The sequence below is a fragment of the Alexandromys fortis genome, unplaced genomic scaffold (genome assembly GCF_014885135.2).
Source record: "Alexandromys fortis isolate MF-2015 unplaced genomic scaffold, M_Fortis_MF-2015_v1.1 scaffold_65, whole genome shotgun sequence".
Lineage (NCBI taxonomy): Eukaryota > Metazoa > Chordata > Mammalia > Rodentia > Cricetidae > Alexandromys > Alexandromys fortis.
Window position 1 is genome coordinate 1,378,964 of NW_026067986.1, and position 16,578 is coordinate 1,395,541.

Consider the following 16,578-nt stretch of genomic DNA (forward strand, 5'->3'; position numbering starts at 1 on the left):
CACTAAGTGAGACAAGGTATGAAAACTAGTTTGATCTCAGTTGAGATTTCCCAAGTTTTATAATGTAAGAAGAGAGGGACCAAAAGTTGCCCTCAGAGCGCAGGTTTAAATATGTAGGTAAGATTTTTCCTAGTAAATAAATGTGGCTGTTTGCCTTTAAGGGCACTGTTCTCTCGGAAGTGACTCAGCACTACAGACAGCCTGACCTCCCCCTAAACAAGCAGAGAAGATTCAAATAAGCAGGAAGCCATTTCTAATGAGCAAGTCTTGGCACCAGCTACCGGGACCTCCTTTGCCTGCAGCGCTGCTGTGAAGCAAAATTGAAAAGATGCCGCAAGATTCCCGTGTGTCACCTGCTTGGCACGCTCCATAGGTGTCCGGAAAGTTTTCCTGTTAGGAACTGGGCAGCACCAGCTCTTCCAGAACTTTCTGGGCGGGCAAGCCCCTCCCCTCGTCTCAGGCAACTTATTCTCTCTGGTGTCTGGTGCTGCCCAGGAACTGCTGGGAACCTCTGGAGCCATGGAGCCCACGCAGCTGCTCTTCTTCGTGAATGGCAGGAAGGTGAGAGCCCCTGGGCTGCCCACGCAGGGCGGACCCTGCACGGGTGCCTGGTCCTTTCTCATCCTGTCACTGCTTTCCCTGAGACCTTGGCATGGATAACTTTGCCTCACTACCTGCACAAAGGAGACTAAGGGTCTAAGGGCAAGTTTCAGAATTGCCTGAATCCCAGTACCTCTTCCTTCCCAGCATCCCCTTTCCATAGGCAATACCCTAGCCCAAACCCCTCCTCAAAGAGCAGGGAAAAAGAGCTCCTTTCTTATCCATTCGGCTCTGTGGATCCAGCCCTTCCCACCCTCAAAGCCCCAGCTAACAGCATCTTCCAGCCCCTATTCTCCGTTGTCCGGGGAGAGATTCCCACTTTGACAGGACCACAGTGATGCGCTGATTCAAGCTTCCCTGTTCATTCTCAGAGGAAGCCGTGATTTGTGAAGTCAAAGCAAGTTCCTGGCACAGCCCAGCTTGCCAGAACCAGGCTGTAGGGACCCTGCTGACTGCGGCAGTTCGTTTTGTTTTACTTGTGTGTGCTTTGACTCCGAGGACCTTTACGACTGTTTCAAGCAAGGCCTGTTGCTTGCGGACAGCAAAGTCCCTGAGCATCATTTAAAGCCGAGGTCTGGCAGTGAGTTGGCTTACTCGGAGTGTTCTCGGTAGACACTGAGGAGGTGGGCAGAGCCCTGCTGTCCACAGTGACAATGTTCCTCTGTTTGGGTCCCCTGTGGCCCCTGCATCTGGCTATGGACAAACGGAGCCCCTGCCCTGGCTGGCACTGGCTGACCCTTAGGAAACCATGGAAGGTTTAGCATCAGACTTTCATGTGTCTGTTCTGAGGCGGTAAGTTGATTCAGACAGTTGTGGATTTGTAAAGTGTTTTCTTGAGGAACCGGATCTCTCAAATTATAAACGCCCTACTAAAAATCTTGTCTGCTCCCCCCACACTTTATGGGCCTCACATGGGATAAGATGGATCCTTCATGAGCTCCATTAGGACCCCAAGTGACCAGCGTGAGGGGGAGCTAGGCTAATGGGGTGAAAGGGTTGCCTTGCTCCTTCGTGTTTTCTTTTGCATAGCAGAATAAGCACGGGAGTCTCTGTCCACACTAAACAAGCAGGGGTTCCCTTACATGCCTGCTGCTCACCGAGGTGGCCTCAGGGAGGCACACTCCTTTACTAACGGGGGCCATGCTTCTTACTGCACAAGGAGTGATCGTGAATATTCAATCTGTGGTTTTGTTATCAGTCTATCATATGCCGAACTGTGTTTGGGTTTATGGGATACGGCAAACCACAGAAATGATGAGACCCCGGCCAGTGTGGAGTTGACATGTCCTGGGATGACAGATGACGTGCACATAAATACACAGAGTGACAGGCGCTGGTGTAAGAACACTGAGATGGGCAAGATCTGATGGGGTGGGTGAAGGGGATGCTTTGGTCTTTCGGGGCAGTGTGTGGGAGGAAGTAGCCAGGCATCCATGTGGGGAAAGAACATTTCAGGCAGCGAAATCCAGGGGCAAAGGCCCTGGGGCAGGAGAATGTTTCCATGCTCAGAGAACAAACTGCTGGGGCTGGAGACGTGGCCAGGAGCCAGAGTACAGGTGATGCTGGGGTTTAGTTCAGTGAGGCAGCAGCTGTTGAGTCTGACGTCTCTCGCGTTCTCCCTCCCTGCTTCCAAACGGGAGCCTTTCACCAGTACTGCAGCTTGTGCTAATGATATTTAAGAGTAAGTGAGCCCTTTCTTATCTGAAGGCTCCTTTAACCTCTCAGTACCACTGTTGGCACTGCTGGGGGCTTCCAGGTGCCTTGGACCAGGTCCTGGGACCAAATGTTCTGTGACCCCTTGTACAATAGACTCCAGAAATACTGGTTTGGTTCTTGAATTGTCCCCCAATCCCACAAAACAAACAAACATGATGTCAGATTTCCCCTCCCGTTTTTGTCCCTCCCAGTTTTAGTGAAGCGTGTGTTTCAACCCTGGTCAGCAAGTTGAGAGTGAGGGGCTATTCAGAGAAGCACGGAAAGCCACTGGACAGAAGGGTCCTGTGAAATTCCGGACTTCTGTGACTAGGGTCTGCCTTTGCAAGGCCTCCTGGAAGACCTTCAGGGGCTCTGGTGACCCACACAACAGCCCTCCGGCATTTGCTGTTTGTTCTTCAGGAGAGAAACACAGAATGCAGATATAATGAAAGTTAAAAGTCAGTGTACTGTCTGGGTTCGAGTGTCATAAAAGACACACTGCCAGGAGTTGAAAGCTTCAAACTCAGGGACTCTGGCTTTAATTCACTGAAGTTGGTTCCCCTCCAGGAATTCCTGGTTCCAGAGCAGAAGAGGGGTCATAACATGTGTGTGGCAGGTTCAGGAGTTCCCTGGGGGCATGGCAGCTGCACAGGTGATCAGAATCGTGTCTTAGAGCTGTTGCTCCTGCAGACCAGGGTCTCAGGCTGCAGAGAGACCACAGAGAGACCTGTGAGCCGGCTGTTATAACTGTGGAGGCTCTGGATGATAAAGGCTTGTGCTGGTGGCTGCAGCATAGCGGAGAATCGTTTTCAGACATCCAAGGAGCAGAACCTGGTGCCGCTGATTGCAGTGGGAAGAAAGAAAGAGAAAGTTAGAAATATCCCAGTTTTCAAACCTTAGATGTCCTGGCAGAGAGAGAGGCTCTGAGCTGTTTGGGGAAAAGAGGAATGAGAGTAAACTCAATGAATTAACATGAAGGTTGTCTGAAGGCCAAACTTATCATATTGCACAGTCTTCCTTATTGCATGTTCCTCAAAAGGGCTTGCTTTGTCCTGCTGGTACCCGAGTAGAGTCACAGGGGAGGAGTCAGCACTGGGTGTGCGCTGTGCCTTCCCCGTCTTCCTTCCCAGAGGGAGGAAGTAGCACAATGTGGAGAAGGGTGATTGGCGTTTAAAGCAAGCCAGGCTTCTTCTGCCTGTTCTGTGACGGCTGAAGGAAGCTCAGATGCGTGGGACATGAAGACAGAAGAGGATACACGCTGGCGGCCCTCAGGGGGAGGGGAGGAGTTAAAAACAAAGTAAAAACGCCACAAGTCCATTATTTTATGTGATAACTTAAAACATTCAAGTCTTATTTATGTGAATGGGTGTTTGGCTTACAATGTCTGTGCAGCGATACATGCTCAAAACATTAGTTTTTAAATAATTTAATCAAAGCAGAGAAAGGGGAATTCCAGGGGACCATGGACTCATCAGTTTCTGCACCTGGCTGTCTGCCAGCCCAGTTGCTTACGTGTGCCTAGCTGCACACCCTTACGTGTACCTAGCTGCACAGCCGTACGTGTGCCTAGCTGCACAGCCGTACGTGTGCCTAGCTGCACAGCCGTACGTGTGTTGTGTCTAGCTGCACAGCCGTACGTGTGCCTAGCTGCACACCCTTACGTGTTCCTAGCTGCACACCCTTACGTGTTCCTAGCTGCACACCCTTACGTGTACCTAGCTGCACAGCCGTACGTGTGCCTAGCTGCACACCCTTACATGTGCCTAGCTGCACACCCATGCGTGTGCCTAGCTGAACAGCCCTGCATGGCTCTGCACAGGCATTTGCTCCTTAGTCTGGGTATCTAGGGACATGGCTGGTCACAGTCTCCACTGACTTGGCAAACAACTCTTTTATGTTAGCTGCATCCCTCTCTCGGACACTCTGCTCTGCCAGCATCTCCTCTCTCTCTCTCCTGCCTATCTCCCTCTTTACCCCACTGCTCTGTTCTGCTCTAGGGTCTTTCTAGGAGAAGCAGGGCAGAGTCGCCAGTGTTCCTGGGAGTGGAAACAGCTGTGACATTAGGGGACAGTGATGATTCCGGATGAGGGACAGGCAGGGCTGGATGGTTACACTTTCCCTGCGATGTGAATGCTTGCACATCCCGGGTGCCTTTACCGCAGGTCAGCAGGGTCCTAAGCAGTGTGAACATAACTCACACCAGCTCTTGCTCTGGAGGGCATCACTGTGTTTCTCTCACACAGGTGATAGAAAAGCATGCCGACCCTGAGATGATGCTGTTACCGTACCTGAGGAAGACCCGTATCCTTTGCTGTGTGCTGTGAGCGCGCGTGCCTGCGAGTCTGTGAGCCTGAAGGTCTATGTTTGCCTGTTAGAGTTCCCAATTGCTCAGCCCCAAAGTAATCACACAGAAACTATATTATTTAAAACACTGCTTGGTCTATTAGCTTTAACTCCTTATTGACTAACTCTTACATTTTAATTTAACCCATCTCCATTAATCTGTGTATCACCACATAGCTGTGGCTTGTCTGGTAAAGTTCTGGCATTCATCTCCGGAGGCTCCATGGCTTCTCTATGCCTCTGCCTCCTTTCTCCCAGCATTCAGTTTAGTTTTCCCTGCCTAGCTCTGCCCCCTATAGCTCTGCTATAGGCCCAGAATAATTCCTTTATTAATCAGTGATGTTCCCAGCATACAGAAGATATTTGAGAGAGCAGTTAGAAGTCTCTGCTGACAAGATGCAGGCAAATGACTCACTGTGTTTCTAGTGTGACACAGACATTTCATAGAGCATTTATAACATAACATTTTAACACCATATAACATCAGAGAGCCACACGATGATGAGGGCGGATATACTGTGTGCCCCCACCTGCACATTCTCAGAGCACTGCCGCGCACAGCCCCCTCTGCAGTCTGGCCCTGGGTTTGGCAGACTGAGCTCCAGCTCCATTCAAAGGATGGGTGCAATCCTAACACACACAAGGAAACCGGAAGTGATCAGACTTAAGCAGCAGCCTTTGCTGAGTCGACATGGAACTTTCCTGTGCACGACTAGGATGGGGTTTTGTACTAAGTCCTGGCTATTCTGGACATAAATCCATACACACCGCGATCTTTAACTCAGCCTCTTCCAGTCCGACTCCCAGGCACGAAGTACGGCTGCGGAGGGGGAGGCTGTGGCGCCTGCACCGTGATGGTCTCGCGGTACAACCCCAGCACCAAGACGATCAGGTACCTGCGGCAGAGCCCAGCTCTGAGCGACCTCTGCAGGTCCCAGCTTTATTTCCTCCTCTTTTGGTGATGGTGCATGGTACATCACCGTGTGGGAAGACCTGTGCGGGCATTGGGGACCCAGGGATGAACAGGAATACGGGAAGGGTGGGAACATGACCTCAGCAGAGCTGAAAGGCCGTCTACTCTGCAGTCCGGGAAGGAAGGCGGTTGTGAGATGACCATGGAAGAGACAGCCGTGGTCACGCATGCGTAGTGGGGGCCTGCGAACATCTCCGTGGTCCTACACGTGCATTCTCCGTGTGTAAGCCAGAGACCTCTCCTTCAGGAAAGGATCAGGCAGCCTCACTCTCCTGCTCACAGCCGCCTGTTGTTCCCTGATTTGTTCGCACTTTGTATTTATCTCCAGCTCATTATTGATCCACATCTTCATCTGTTCCCGTCTCTCCCGTCTTCTGGGATATTCCCATCATGCATCTGTAAAACCACTTCCCTCATCCCCACGTTCCAGATGAGATCTAGGGTCTGAACAGCAGCCAGGGCTATGCTGGGCCTGCATTGGCTGGGAAACCTCTCCCTGCCTCCTAACCTGGCTGCCAGCTCTTTAGGGTACCGGAAGTTCTCTTTGGGCTCCTCTCTTACCGATGCTTCAGGAGATCTTGGGTCGCCATGTAGCCTTATCCTTAGCCCCTAAAGGGGAATGGTGCCTTTATAGTTAGTGAAAGCTTAGTGCGTTCTCTCAGCTCTGCCCATCATGGGCTTCTTTTCTTCCGAGGCTGGGAAATCTCATTCAGCTCCGTCCTCTCCTCCACTTTGAGCCACACATCGGGCATCTTCAGCAGTGGTCCTGTGGGGTGGAGCAGCTCTTCACCTGGCGCTACCTCTTCTTCTGAAGAGCGACAGCAAACTCACTTCATCACCCACGCAGCCTTCGCCCAGCTCCACCCGCAGGACGAAAGCGGCTTTAGTTCATAGCCAGTCACTTGCAATTAGAGAGAGTCCGCCCCGACTTGGAGAGGGAAATAATTAGGTTGGTGGAAGCTTTCAGGGATTGGAATCATGAGGTCTAATTTCCATTCTGCCACCGGCTCTCCAGCTGTGACCCTGAATTCATCACTCTGATTCTAGAACCGTTTCTGTAACATGCCTATGTGCTGAGAATGAGACACAGACTCAGGGCCTGGGAGGTCACTCCTGCCTGCCTACGGGAGGTGCCCAAGGGGCGCTCGGTCCCCTTATCACGGGATGTCGCGCAATTTGTCACCTCTGCTTCTCTTTGCTTTTGAAGGCATCATCCCGTCAACGCCTGCCTGACCCCTATCTGCTCTCTGCATGGCACCGCAGTCACCACAGTGGAAGGCATAGGCAGCACCACGACCAGACTCCACCCTATTCAGGTGAGGAATACCTGCGCCACTCCCTAAAGGGACTCTGAGCCCCCGAGCCTGAGAATGGGACGTCTGGGCCCTGCTGCTTGGTCAGGGATGACAGTGAAAGTCTCTGGAGCTGAGGATAAAGCTGGGATGTGGGGACGGATGAGGAGCTGACTTCTCCTGAAGGTGCTCTTGGAAGACTAGAAGATTCCCCTTCCTAGGCAGATGCTGGCCTGACCAGCTTTGTTTCCTCTGTGTTCCAATTAGAGGGAGGTATCCATCTTGTACCCCCCCCAAACCCAGAAGGAAACACCAGCCACGTGCATTGACACATACAGTTTTGTTGTTGTTGTTGGAAATTGAAAAACAACTTTATTTAAAAGCTGAATTAAAAGAATCAGACCCCCTTCACCCCATCCCAAATGCTGTGTAAGCTTAGACTTGTCAGAGGAAGATGTAAACACTCATGAAAGAGAGAGAGAGAGAGAGAGAGGTGTGCCCACGTTCCTTCCCAAGTGTGTGCGCTATCACACTCTTTCCATGTTTTTCAACTTGAACAGAGTTTGATCATTTCTCTAAGGCCTTCCTTTGCTGCAGGGGTTCACACTCCCCCTGCATGCTGAGGAGTCTTTCACAGACATGCAATGTTCCCTCAGCCTGACCTAACAGTCAGTTGATCTGGCGTGCTGCTGGGGCGGAAATCACAAACTCTCTGGCCATGCAAAGTCTCAGAACCACTGTCTGAAGTCAAGCTGAGCAGTTTATGGGGCTCAACCATCAGACTGGCCCAAGGGAAGCCGCCTGAGATGTGGGATTTCGGGGGGGGGGGCTCCTCTCCAAATGCAGTGAGCTCAAGAATGCCCAGGGGACGCTGCTCTGACTTTGTAGGCCTGGAAGAGAGCGCAAGGTCTGCATTTCTAACCTTTGCTACCAGGAGAGGATTGCCAAGTGTCACGGCACACAGTGTGGATTCTGCACTCCCGGAATGGTGATGTCCATGTATGCTCTGCTCAGGAACCATCCAGAGCCCACCCTAGATCAGCTGACAGACGCCCTAGGGGGTAAGTATGCTCTCATTTTCACGCGATGATGAAAGAAATAACTGGACACATCCTACATGTCATTAATGCTATTCGGAAACTCATTTAAATATGTTTACAAGATAGTTACCATTATTATCGTCATTTCGAAGAAGGAGAAGCTGAGATTTAGAGAGGGTGGTGTATTAGAAATGATCCCTGTAAGCAGAAGCATTGATTTCTTGATGTCAGTCTGTAAACCGGATCTACACATTGACTTGGAAGAGAGGAATAGAGGCTTTGGATGAACACTCTGAGGAATTTCAGGCCGCCATGCAGAGTCCACCTGGAATCCCACTGGGGTGTTTGACAAAGGAGACAGATGGAAAAGACGGTGGAGGTGGCAGGTGTCATGCTGGGTTTGGTTACCATCACTGCCCAAGGGAAGGGTCAGCAAAAGATTCTATAGCAAAAGTAGCTTCTAAGTCCTGTGATAGACGCCCTCCCCACCACAGAGCAAGGGTCAGAGACTGTCTTTGAGTTCAGCTGGAAGGTGGGCCGAAATCTGCTAGGGATGCTTATTTTAATGTCTCTCTCTTTCTCTTTCTCTCTCTCTCCATCCATCCGTTAGTCTGTCTGTCCATCTATCATCTATCTATCTATCTATCTATCTATCTATCTATCTATCTATCTATCTATCTCATCATCTTTTATCTCATGTGCATGCATGTATGTGTGTACATGTGTACATTCATTGATAAGGTTTTGAACACATTCTAAGCATTAATAGCTTCTCATATTCGATGTCTGTCTGCTGAAATGCTCCCTGGCTCTATTTCTCTTTGTCTCTTACTTCTTATTTTCCTGTCCAGGGAACATGAGTCTAAGCTTGCTTGTTTGCTTCCTCTACAAAATATTTCGGGGGCACTCCGAGCAAACACAGGCAGAAAGGAGTGACCTAGCACCTAACCTGGATCCTGCCTGATTTCCAGGAGGTCACATTTTGCTTTATGGCTATTTATGTTATAAACACTGATGAAGGATTTTCAAATTTTAGTAGCTTAAGACAAGGGTGGGAAATGTATAAACGATGAAGATTTGAGGAAATCTCTCAGAGGGGAACTCGATCTTGTGCTCTTTCTAAAATGAGGCCTCGGGAGCTGGGATAATGGGCTCAGTCAGTGTCTGGCTTGAGCTTCTGAGTTTTGGTCACTATCACCCACGTAAAAGCCTGGGACGGATGGTAAATAACCACTGTCCTGGGGGAGGGGGGTGCATCAGACACCAAGGGACCCCTAGAACCCATTGGCCAGCGGCTTCCAGGTTCCAGACTCTGTCTCAAAAAAAGCTGGAGAGAAATTGAGCAAGACCCCCAGTGTCAATCTCCAGCCTCTGCATGTACTCACACACACGGTACACACACCGACAGATAAGTACATAGAACACACACACACGCACACACACACAACTATAATATGACCTCATATTGGGGTGGGGTAAGGACACAGACCCACTGTGAGAGAAACACCGACCGAACCATCTATTGCAGTCACTTGTGTGTGTACTTGCCTCCAGGTTCAGAATCCACCCACTTTTCCCACCTTTTCTTTACTGTTACAGAGCAGCTTTGATCAACTGAAACTTCCCTCTCTGTGTCTCTCTCCTCCCTCCCTTTGCTCTGCCTCTGTCAAAACTGATAGCTGCCACGGTAAGTATTAATTCTGAGAGGAATCTTCCTTTTGTCTTTTAAAAAAGAGGAAAATCCTTCACTAGTAACAACACGCATGGACCATAGCACAGGATGCTAAGAGAAACAAGCCAGGCCCAGGAGAACAAACACTGTATCATATGGACAACCTGGAGTAGAACATAAGCAGCAGGGATAAGAATGGTGATTGAATAGCAATTACCTGAGGTTGGAGAAGGAGAAAATGAGGAGTAATCAAAGGTTGCAAAGTTTATTATGCGAAATAAATAAGTCCAAGAAACGCAGCTTGGTCCCCACAGCTATTGGTACTATGCTATATAAACAGTTGTGATGAGGGTTGATCTTTTGTTAGATGCCTTCCTTCTGGCTGAATGGTTAAATAAATAAATGGCGTGAGGAAACAGTGTTAGGTCTGCACACAGTGCAGACTGGGGATACTTATCTCAGATACACCAATCACTAATCAGTTGATTAGACACAGGAGCGTCCGTAGCGACTCAACAAAGTGGCTATTGTTTTAAATTGAGCTCTTGATTGCAGCTACAGAACAAGTTTTTGTCTTAAAAATACTGTGTCCTTTGAGCATCTGTCCTAAGAAGAGGGTGTAAGATGTGTCTACAGAGAGTAAGTACAGATGAAGGAGATGTTAAAATATACTCTGGGACTCTTGGCTAAATATCCCAGGATGCTGATGCAAAAATGAAATCTCAAACGCAAGATTTCAAAATGAAGGCGTCAGGCAGAGTTTTCTTCTAACATGGGGTCCTTCATGCCGTCATTCACCTGGCATTCCATGGCTCTGTCCGGGGACCTTGAGTAACCAGACCTGCTCTGTCTCCTTCAGGAAATCTGTGCCGCTGCACTGGATACAGGCCCATAATCGACGCGTGCAAGACTTTCTGTAAAGTGAGTAGAAAGGAATGCATGGCCAAATACGTTCTCCATGAAAGAAAACAAAGCAGTGTAGGGGTTCCCTGGTGTGTTATAGCAACAGTCATTTTTACTGATACAGGACTACTTCTTAGCTCAAGGTCTACAATTCTGTATGTCATTTTGTCCTGGGCAGAAGACTTAATATCATTGCCTGGGTAGTCAAATTGTGAGCATCCAAGCAGTTGGCTGTTGGCCGTAAGTCATTCCTGCCAAGAAGCTGCTCTTGACCTGTTTGCCTAAGTTAGGGACCTGCCTGGGTGCCTGCAGCCCCCTGCAAGCGTGACATGTGTGTATGAGTGACCCAGAATAGTCTGGTCACAGTATGGTCCAGCGTAGTTCTGGTCACAGTGTGGTCCAGGATAGCCCTGGTCACAGTATGGTCCAGCATGACGCTGGTCACAGTAAGGTCCAGCATAGCCCTGGTCACAGTGTGGTCCAGTGGTCCCTGTGCATCTGCGTGTGTTTACTGGACTGTTTGACAGTGGAGGCAGTTCTTCTCCAGGACAGGGTCACCACGTGCCAGTTAGTAAGATACTCAGTCATAGAATAGACTAATAAAAATAGAACTAATAAAAAGTTTTGAAAGTTGTTGCTTTTTTTCTTAGTTTTTAAACTATTATATAAAGCAATAAGCGCTTGTGGAATTTTAATACATGTTCCATCATGGTTGGTCCTCCCCCACCACTAGAAGGTCACTCCTCCTCCGTGAACCATGGAATCAATACCTCATAGATAAGATCAGAACAACCTGTCAATTCTTGTTACTACTATTAGCGGTATTTAAACATTGTTAGTATCAATAATTAACATGGCTAATGTTTATTGCTGTATGACAGGATTATCTAGTAAGACCTTTATAAACTTTATTAAATAATCGCTGGCATTCAGAATTGTGTATACTTGGTTTTCATTAGCGTTACCTTCGATGTGTTGAAGGGTAAATGGTTTTCTTTTACAACGCCTTACAGTATTGGTTCTGCAGCTGTAAGCACCCAGTTAACGATCGAACCCCCAGGGAATTCTCATTGGCTTGTTTTGTTTTGTTTTCCTCATTAGGCTTCTGGCTGCTGTCAAAGTAAAGAAAACGGGGTGTGCTGTAATGGGGATCGAGGAGTAAATGGATTGGCGGAATTTCAGGAAGCCGATGAGGTCCGTGAATGGGGACACTCTCATAAATTCATTCGAGACATGAGCAGCAGCTGACCGAGTCTTTGGAGGAAGCAGTGACTGCTCGGGTTGACAAATTCATCTATGTCAACATGCTCCTTCTCCTGTTCCCACAGTCCCCATATAGTCTAAAGATTCAGCCCAGGAGGAGATTGGGGGTGGAGAAAGGAGGGTGAGCAGGTCCGCAGTGCGACCAGCTGAGAGGATGCCTTCTAATTGTTCTGTAGCATAGCGGGGTGTCTGTGTTTGACAATGGGTTGTTATTTCAGAATAACTAGTGGAACCTTTAACATTCTCCACACAAAGAACCAATTCACGTCTGAGATACCAGACGCTAAACAATAACAAGATCTTCTCATGCACGTGCATGTAATGTCACTCTGCCCCACAAATAGATGCAATTATCATACCAACTGGAAGATTAATAATCTGTTTATAAACCTGTCGCATCCTCATGGTCCCTCATTGCTCACATCAGTCCTGCTCAAACGCTGCCGTCTGCAGGACAGAAAAGCACTGGCCCCCAGGTCTCTCGGTTGTTAAAGGGCATCTTGAGAGACCAGAAGCAGAGTGGAGATGGAGAAGGAAGAACAATGACAGGAGAGGCGAGACTCCAGGTCTCCCTTAGGTCCTCAATGTCTGCCTGCTCCTGCCTGTCCCCTCAGCTGTCCCCAGACTCGAAGGGAACAGGTAGGGAGCTGAGGACCGCAGAGGTGTTCTAAGACCTGCGGAGTTATGAGAGGTCAGGTCTGCAGCAGAGTCCTTGGCTGGCAGCTGGGACCATGACAGATCCGCTCCTGTTTGTCCTCTGTCCACCTGTCTGTCTGCCTTCTTCTGGGGGGTGGGGGATGAGGTCCTATGGAGCCCATTCTGTCCTCAGATGATCCTAGAACTAAGCCTGGCCTTGAATTCCTGCTGTTCCTGCCTCTGTCTCCTTGGTTTATGATTATAGGCACGCACCACCATCCCTGGACTGTCTGAGTGTCTTCTTCCGGTCTCGTTGCACTAAAAACTTAAAGTAGAGGTGCCAGACAATAATACAGTAGCCACCTCTTGTCTACAGATTCTTTTCCTGCAATCTGAGTTACCTGTACTTAACCGTATTCTAAAAATATTAAGTGGGAATTTATAGACATAACATAGGTTTCTAAATACATGCCGTTATGAATTTCATGAGATACTCCCACTGTGTTCAGCCCTGGCTCACTTGGAAGGTGAACCACCCCTTCCTCCAATGTATCCATGCTGCATACCTTACCTGCGCACCTGTAACTAAGCGGTTGCCATGGTTATCAGATTGACTGGCACAGCATTGCAGTACTTGTGTTCAAATAACCATTGCTTTACTTGATAATAGCACCAAGCCTGTATGTTCAGATATGCCAATGAGTAATTACAGGGTATTTTTTTTTTTTTTTTTTTTTTTTTTAGGGAAAAGGTATGTTTAGTACTAGAGTGTGTTGCTAAGAATGAATAGGAAAACTGGAGTGTGTTCACGAACCTTTTAAAGTTCAACCTGCCTCTGGTTTTTGGGTACCCACAGGGAGAGATGTCCCCTGAGAATAGGGGATATTTCTGTAACTTCTGTCATTTTCTATTTTTAAAGACAAGTCCAGAACTCTTCTCAGAAGAGGAGTTTCTGCCTCTGGACCCAACCCAGGAGCTGATATTTCCTCCAGAGCTAATGGTAAGGAAGGCAGCTGCTCACCTTCCTGGTGACATGTCAGGGGGAGTCTTGTCAAAAGCTGAGGGCACACAGCTCCCTGACCTCATCAGAAACACGCACTGCAGCAGACAGGGGTTAATGCAGACGTCACAGCTTGTCAAAGGGCAGAGAATTTGCAGGGTGCTCAACTCAGCATGAATGGGACATCTACATTACACCCACTCCCTCCACGACTCAGGGACCTTTGATAAAAGAGGGTGGGATTAATGTCTTCTAGAAACGACAGGGTCACTGTCCACATGAACTCATTGCCTACACAAGCTCAATTTAGTCAACATTCAGGACGGAGAGGTGAGAGGCTCGCCAGCCCCCACCCTTAGCTGATACAGTTAAAGACAGCTGGGGAGGGAGGGTCAGTTTTCTTCAAGGCTGTGACCACTTCTAGGTTGACCATGACCCAGTGGATGACCCCGTATCCATGAGTCTGTGGACATGACAGAGTGTACTCAGTCGGCTGGGAGGGTGGGAGGTGAACTTTGGAGGAGTGAGGTGGAGGAATGGGAGGAAATATAATAAAAGTACACGTGTTCATACACGAAATTCTCAAGGAATTAGTAAAAGTATATAAAGAACAAACTGATGGGCAAATAGGCAATGCTCACCTGTCGTCCTCACCCCAGAGTCCAGAGAGTGTGAGCCCAGCAGGAGGTGGAGGGGGGTGGAGCTGCCATGAGGGCTGGGACGTGGGACACAGCTGATGACGTCTGTCAAAGTCAAGAGGCACAGTCAATGGGCTTCAGTGTAGACTCGTTTCTCCTGTCTGTGCAGAAGTTCATGTTCTGTAGAAGGATTTGACCAAACGAGCACATTTTTATGTCAGTGAGCATCAAAATGAGTTACTCTGAGTTTCCCAAGGGCCAATGGGAGCTTCAGTTTCCAGGACTAAACACTGCCAGTCTTTAACTTTGAACTCTGACCCCTGGTGGGGCTCAACTTTATGTCACAGAATTTAGTTTTTAGAAGATAAGCATTTCTTTTCTCTGTTTCAATAAAATCGAATGAGAAGAGGAGGGAATTTTGTCACAAGCTCTCGTATCCCTGTTGCCTTCTCAACAGACAATGGCTGAGAAACAGCCACCCAAGACCAGAGTGTTCAGTGGCGAGAGAATGACGTGGATTTCCCCAGTGACTCTGAAGGAACTCATGGAAGTTAAATTCAAGTATCCCCAGGCCCCCATCGTGATGGGGAACACCTCTGTGGGTATGCGAACCCCCTGGGATATCTTGTGAGGGAAACAAGCTTCACATGGGTGTGTTGTCAGGACCACAGCGAGGAAATCCAATGTTGTTCAAGAGATGTTCCAGCATGAGAAAACTGCCTGCCCTGTGTTTCGCTGGTGCAGAGGCTGGCTTGCTGGCCCCATGCTAACCCAGCAGCAGGTTTAGCCTGGGCTTCACTGAGCACAGGCTGGCCCCATGGTAGGCCAGTAGCAGGGGTGCCAGTGCTCTGGTTTTCCATCTGGGGACCACTCTGGCTCTCGTGCTGAAACTGCTCTGTCTTTCTTCTCTGGGTGGTGTCTCTGTAACTGTAATGTGTTTTATTTAAAGGCAGTGGCAGGGTCTTCTCCTTTTCCACATAGGCCTAGTGTGGCTGCCCATCTCTCTGCAGGGCCCCCAGGATCTTCTCCCAGTGACTGTGAATGTGCCATACAGCACAAGTTTTGGGGCTAAAAATTCTAAAGAGTCCTCGGGTTTTAGCGGCCACTCTCTCTGCTTATGGTTTGCAATAAACAGCCCAATAAAAGCAAACAATTTTTATATTTTATATGTCCAAAGACATGGAATTAATCATAAATCAAATTTAAGAGAGTAGTTTTCAAATTTAAAATCCTTTTAGTCTAATCCTGTGTCTCTTCCACAATCCCTCAGGGCCAGAAGTAAAGTTTAAAGGTGTCTTCCACCCCGTCGTAATTTCTCCTGACAGAATTGAAGAGATGTGTGTTGTGAGCCAGGCCGGTGACGGTGAGTTCTTACTGTTGAAATTAGGAGCGGCAGGGCTGCGTCCCTGGCACCCAGCCGCCCGCATGGCTAGCTTATGCCCGAAATAATTACACGGAAACTGTATTCTATTAAACATTGCCTGGCCCGGCTAGTTCCAGCTTCTTATTGGCTAGCTCTTACATATTGTTCTAACCCATTTCTAATATTCTGTGTAGCCCACGAGCTGGCTTACCAGGGAGGATCTTAACCTGCGTCTGTCTGGAGCAGGAGAATCATGGCGACTCCTTCCCTAAGCTTCTTTCTCCCAGAATTCTCCTCTGTTTTCTCCACCTACCTAATTTTCTGTCCTATGAGGGCCGAGGCAGTTTCTTTATTAATAAGAAATCACTCCCACATCATCTTACCGTCTGTGTTTCCTTGGTGCACTCCTCTGGTCTGCCTCTCAGTCCATTGATGGACAGTGGAGAGCTGTTTCTAGTTTAGACTTCCCAGTTTCTCTTCAGACAAAGCCGGGAGTGTCTGGAGGGAGTCCAGGCAGAATTCTCTGAAGTCCCAGTTGACCCTGTCTGAGAAGTCGGACTGTCACTGAGGGACTAACAACGATTTAAGGGGGATCTGGGACATGAGAGGAGAAGATGCAGCTGAATGAGACATGCTGGCTGCTCTCAAGAGCGAGGTAGAAGGAAAAGATTGGGGGCTAAGCCTCTGCAGTCTGACCTGTTTCATTCTCATGAAGGGAGTTTGGTTAAATGGCAGTGAGACCCAGCAGTCCTCAGGATAAAGTTCCTGAAATCAGATTCTTGGTGATGACATAATTCATCTAAGATCTTGGGGCCATGACTGAGCTGAGTCTTAGTTTTGCCATCTCTGAAGTGAACCTATTAATATCTCGTGGTTGTGTTTACATTCGTGGAGGTTTTTTTTTTATTACTATCAGTATAATGTGTGATAGACTCAGTCTTCAAGGAATCCAACCTTCACGCTCTCCACCACCGACTCCACCATCGATCCACGCACCACTGCCATCCCAACACCACCTGCATCACCATCACCATCACCACCACGGCCCATAGGCACAGCAGCGTGGATCCAATATAAAGATTCCCACACCTGTAGCTTTGGTCCAACACTTTGAGGTCATCACTGACCACACAGCATCACTCACAGGAGACTTTATTTCA

General features: G+C 48.6%; 1 protein-coding gene and 1 long non-coding RNA gene across 2 annotated transcripts in view; one reads left to right on the plus strand and one right to left on the minus strand.

The window, feature by feature from the left end:
- The first annotated feature begins 233 nt into the window (after positions 1-233).
- The window catches only part of LOC126511844 (aldehyde oxidase 1), a 50,657-nt gene continuing 34,312 nt past the window's right edge, over positions 234-16,578 (plus strand). Inside the window, exons 1-10 of the mRNA XM_050159293.1 lie at positions 234-561; positions 4,539-4,596; positions 5,434-5,530; positions 6,819-6,927; positions 7,838-7,964; positions 10,475-10,536; positions 11,620-11,712; positions 13,337-13,417; positions 14,513-14,657; positions 15,326-15,418. Of these exons, the coding sequence (XP_050015250.1) occupies positions 520-561; positions 4,539-4,596; positions 5,434-5,530; positions 6,819-6,927; positions 7,838-7,964; positions 10,475-10,536; positions 11,620-11,712; positions 13,337-13,417; positions 14,513-14,657; positions 15,326-15,418 (907 nt within the window). The 5' untranslated portion in view covers positions 234-519. The remainder of the gene's footprint in view (positions 562-4,538; positions 4,597-5,433; positions 5,531-6,818; positions 6,928-7,837; positions 7,965-10,474; positions 10,537-11,619; positions 11,713-13,336; positions 13,418-14,512; positions 14,658-15,325; positions 15,419-16,578) is intronic.
- On the minus strand, positions 13,442-16,573 carry LOC126511849 (uncharacterized). Its single transcript, XR_007594795.1, has 3 exons — positions 15,630-16,573; positions 14,059-14,235; positions 13,442-13,638 (listed from the first exon to the last, which is right to left on the minus strand). It is a non-coding gene; the product is annotated as an uncharacterized lncRNA (long non-coding RNA).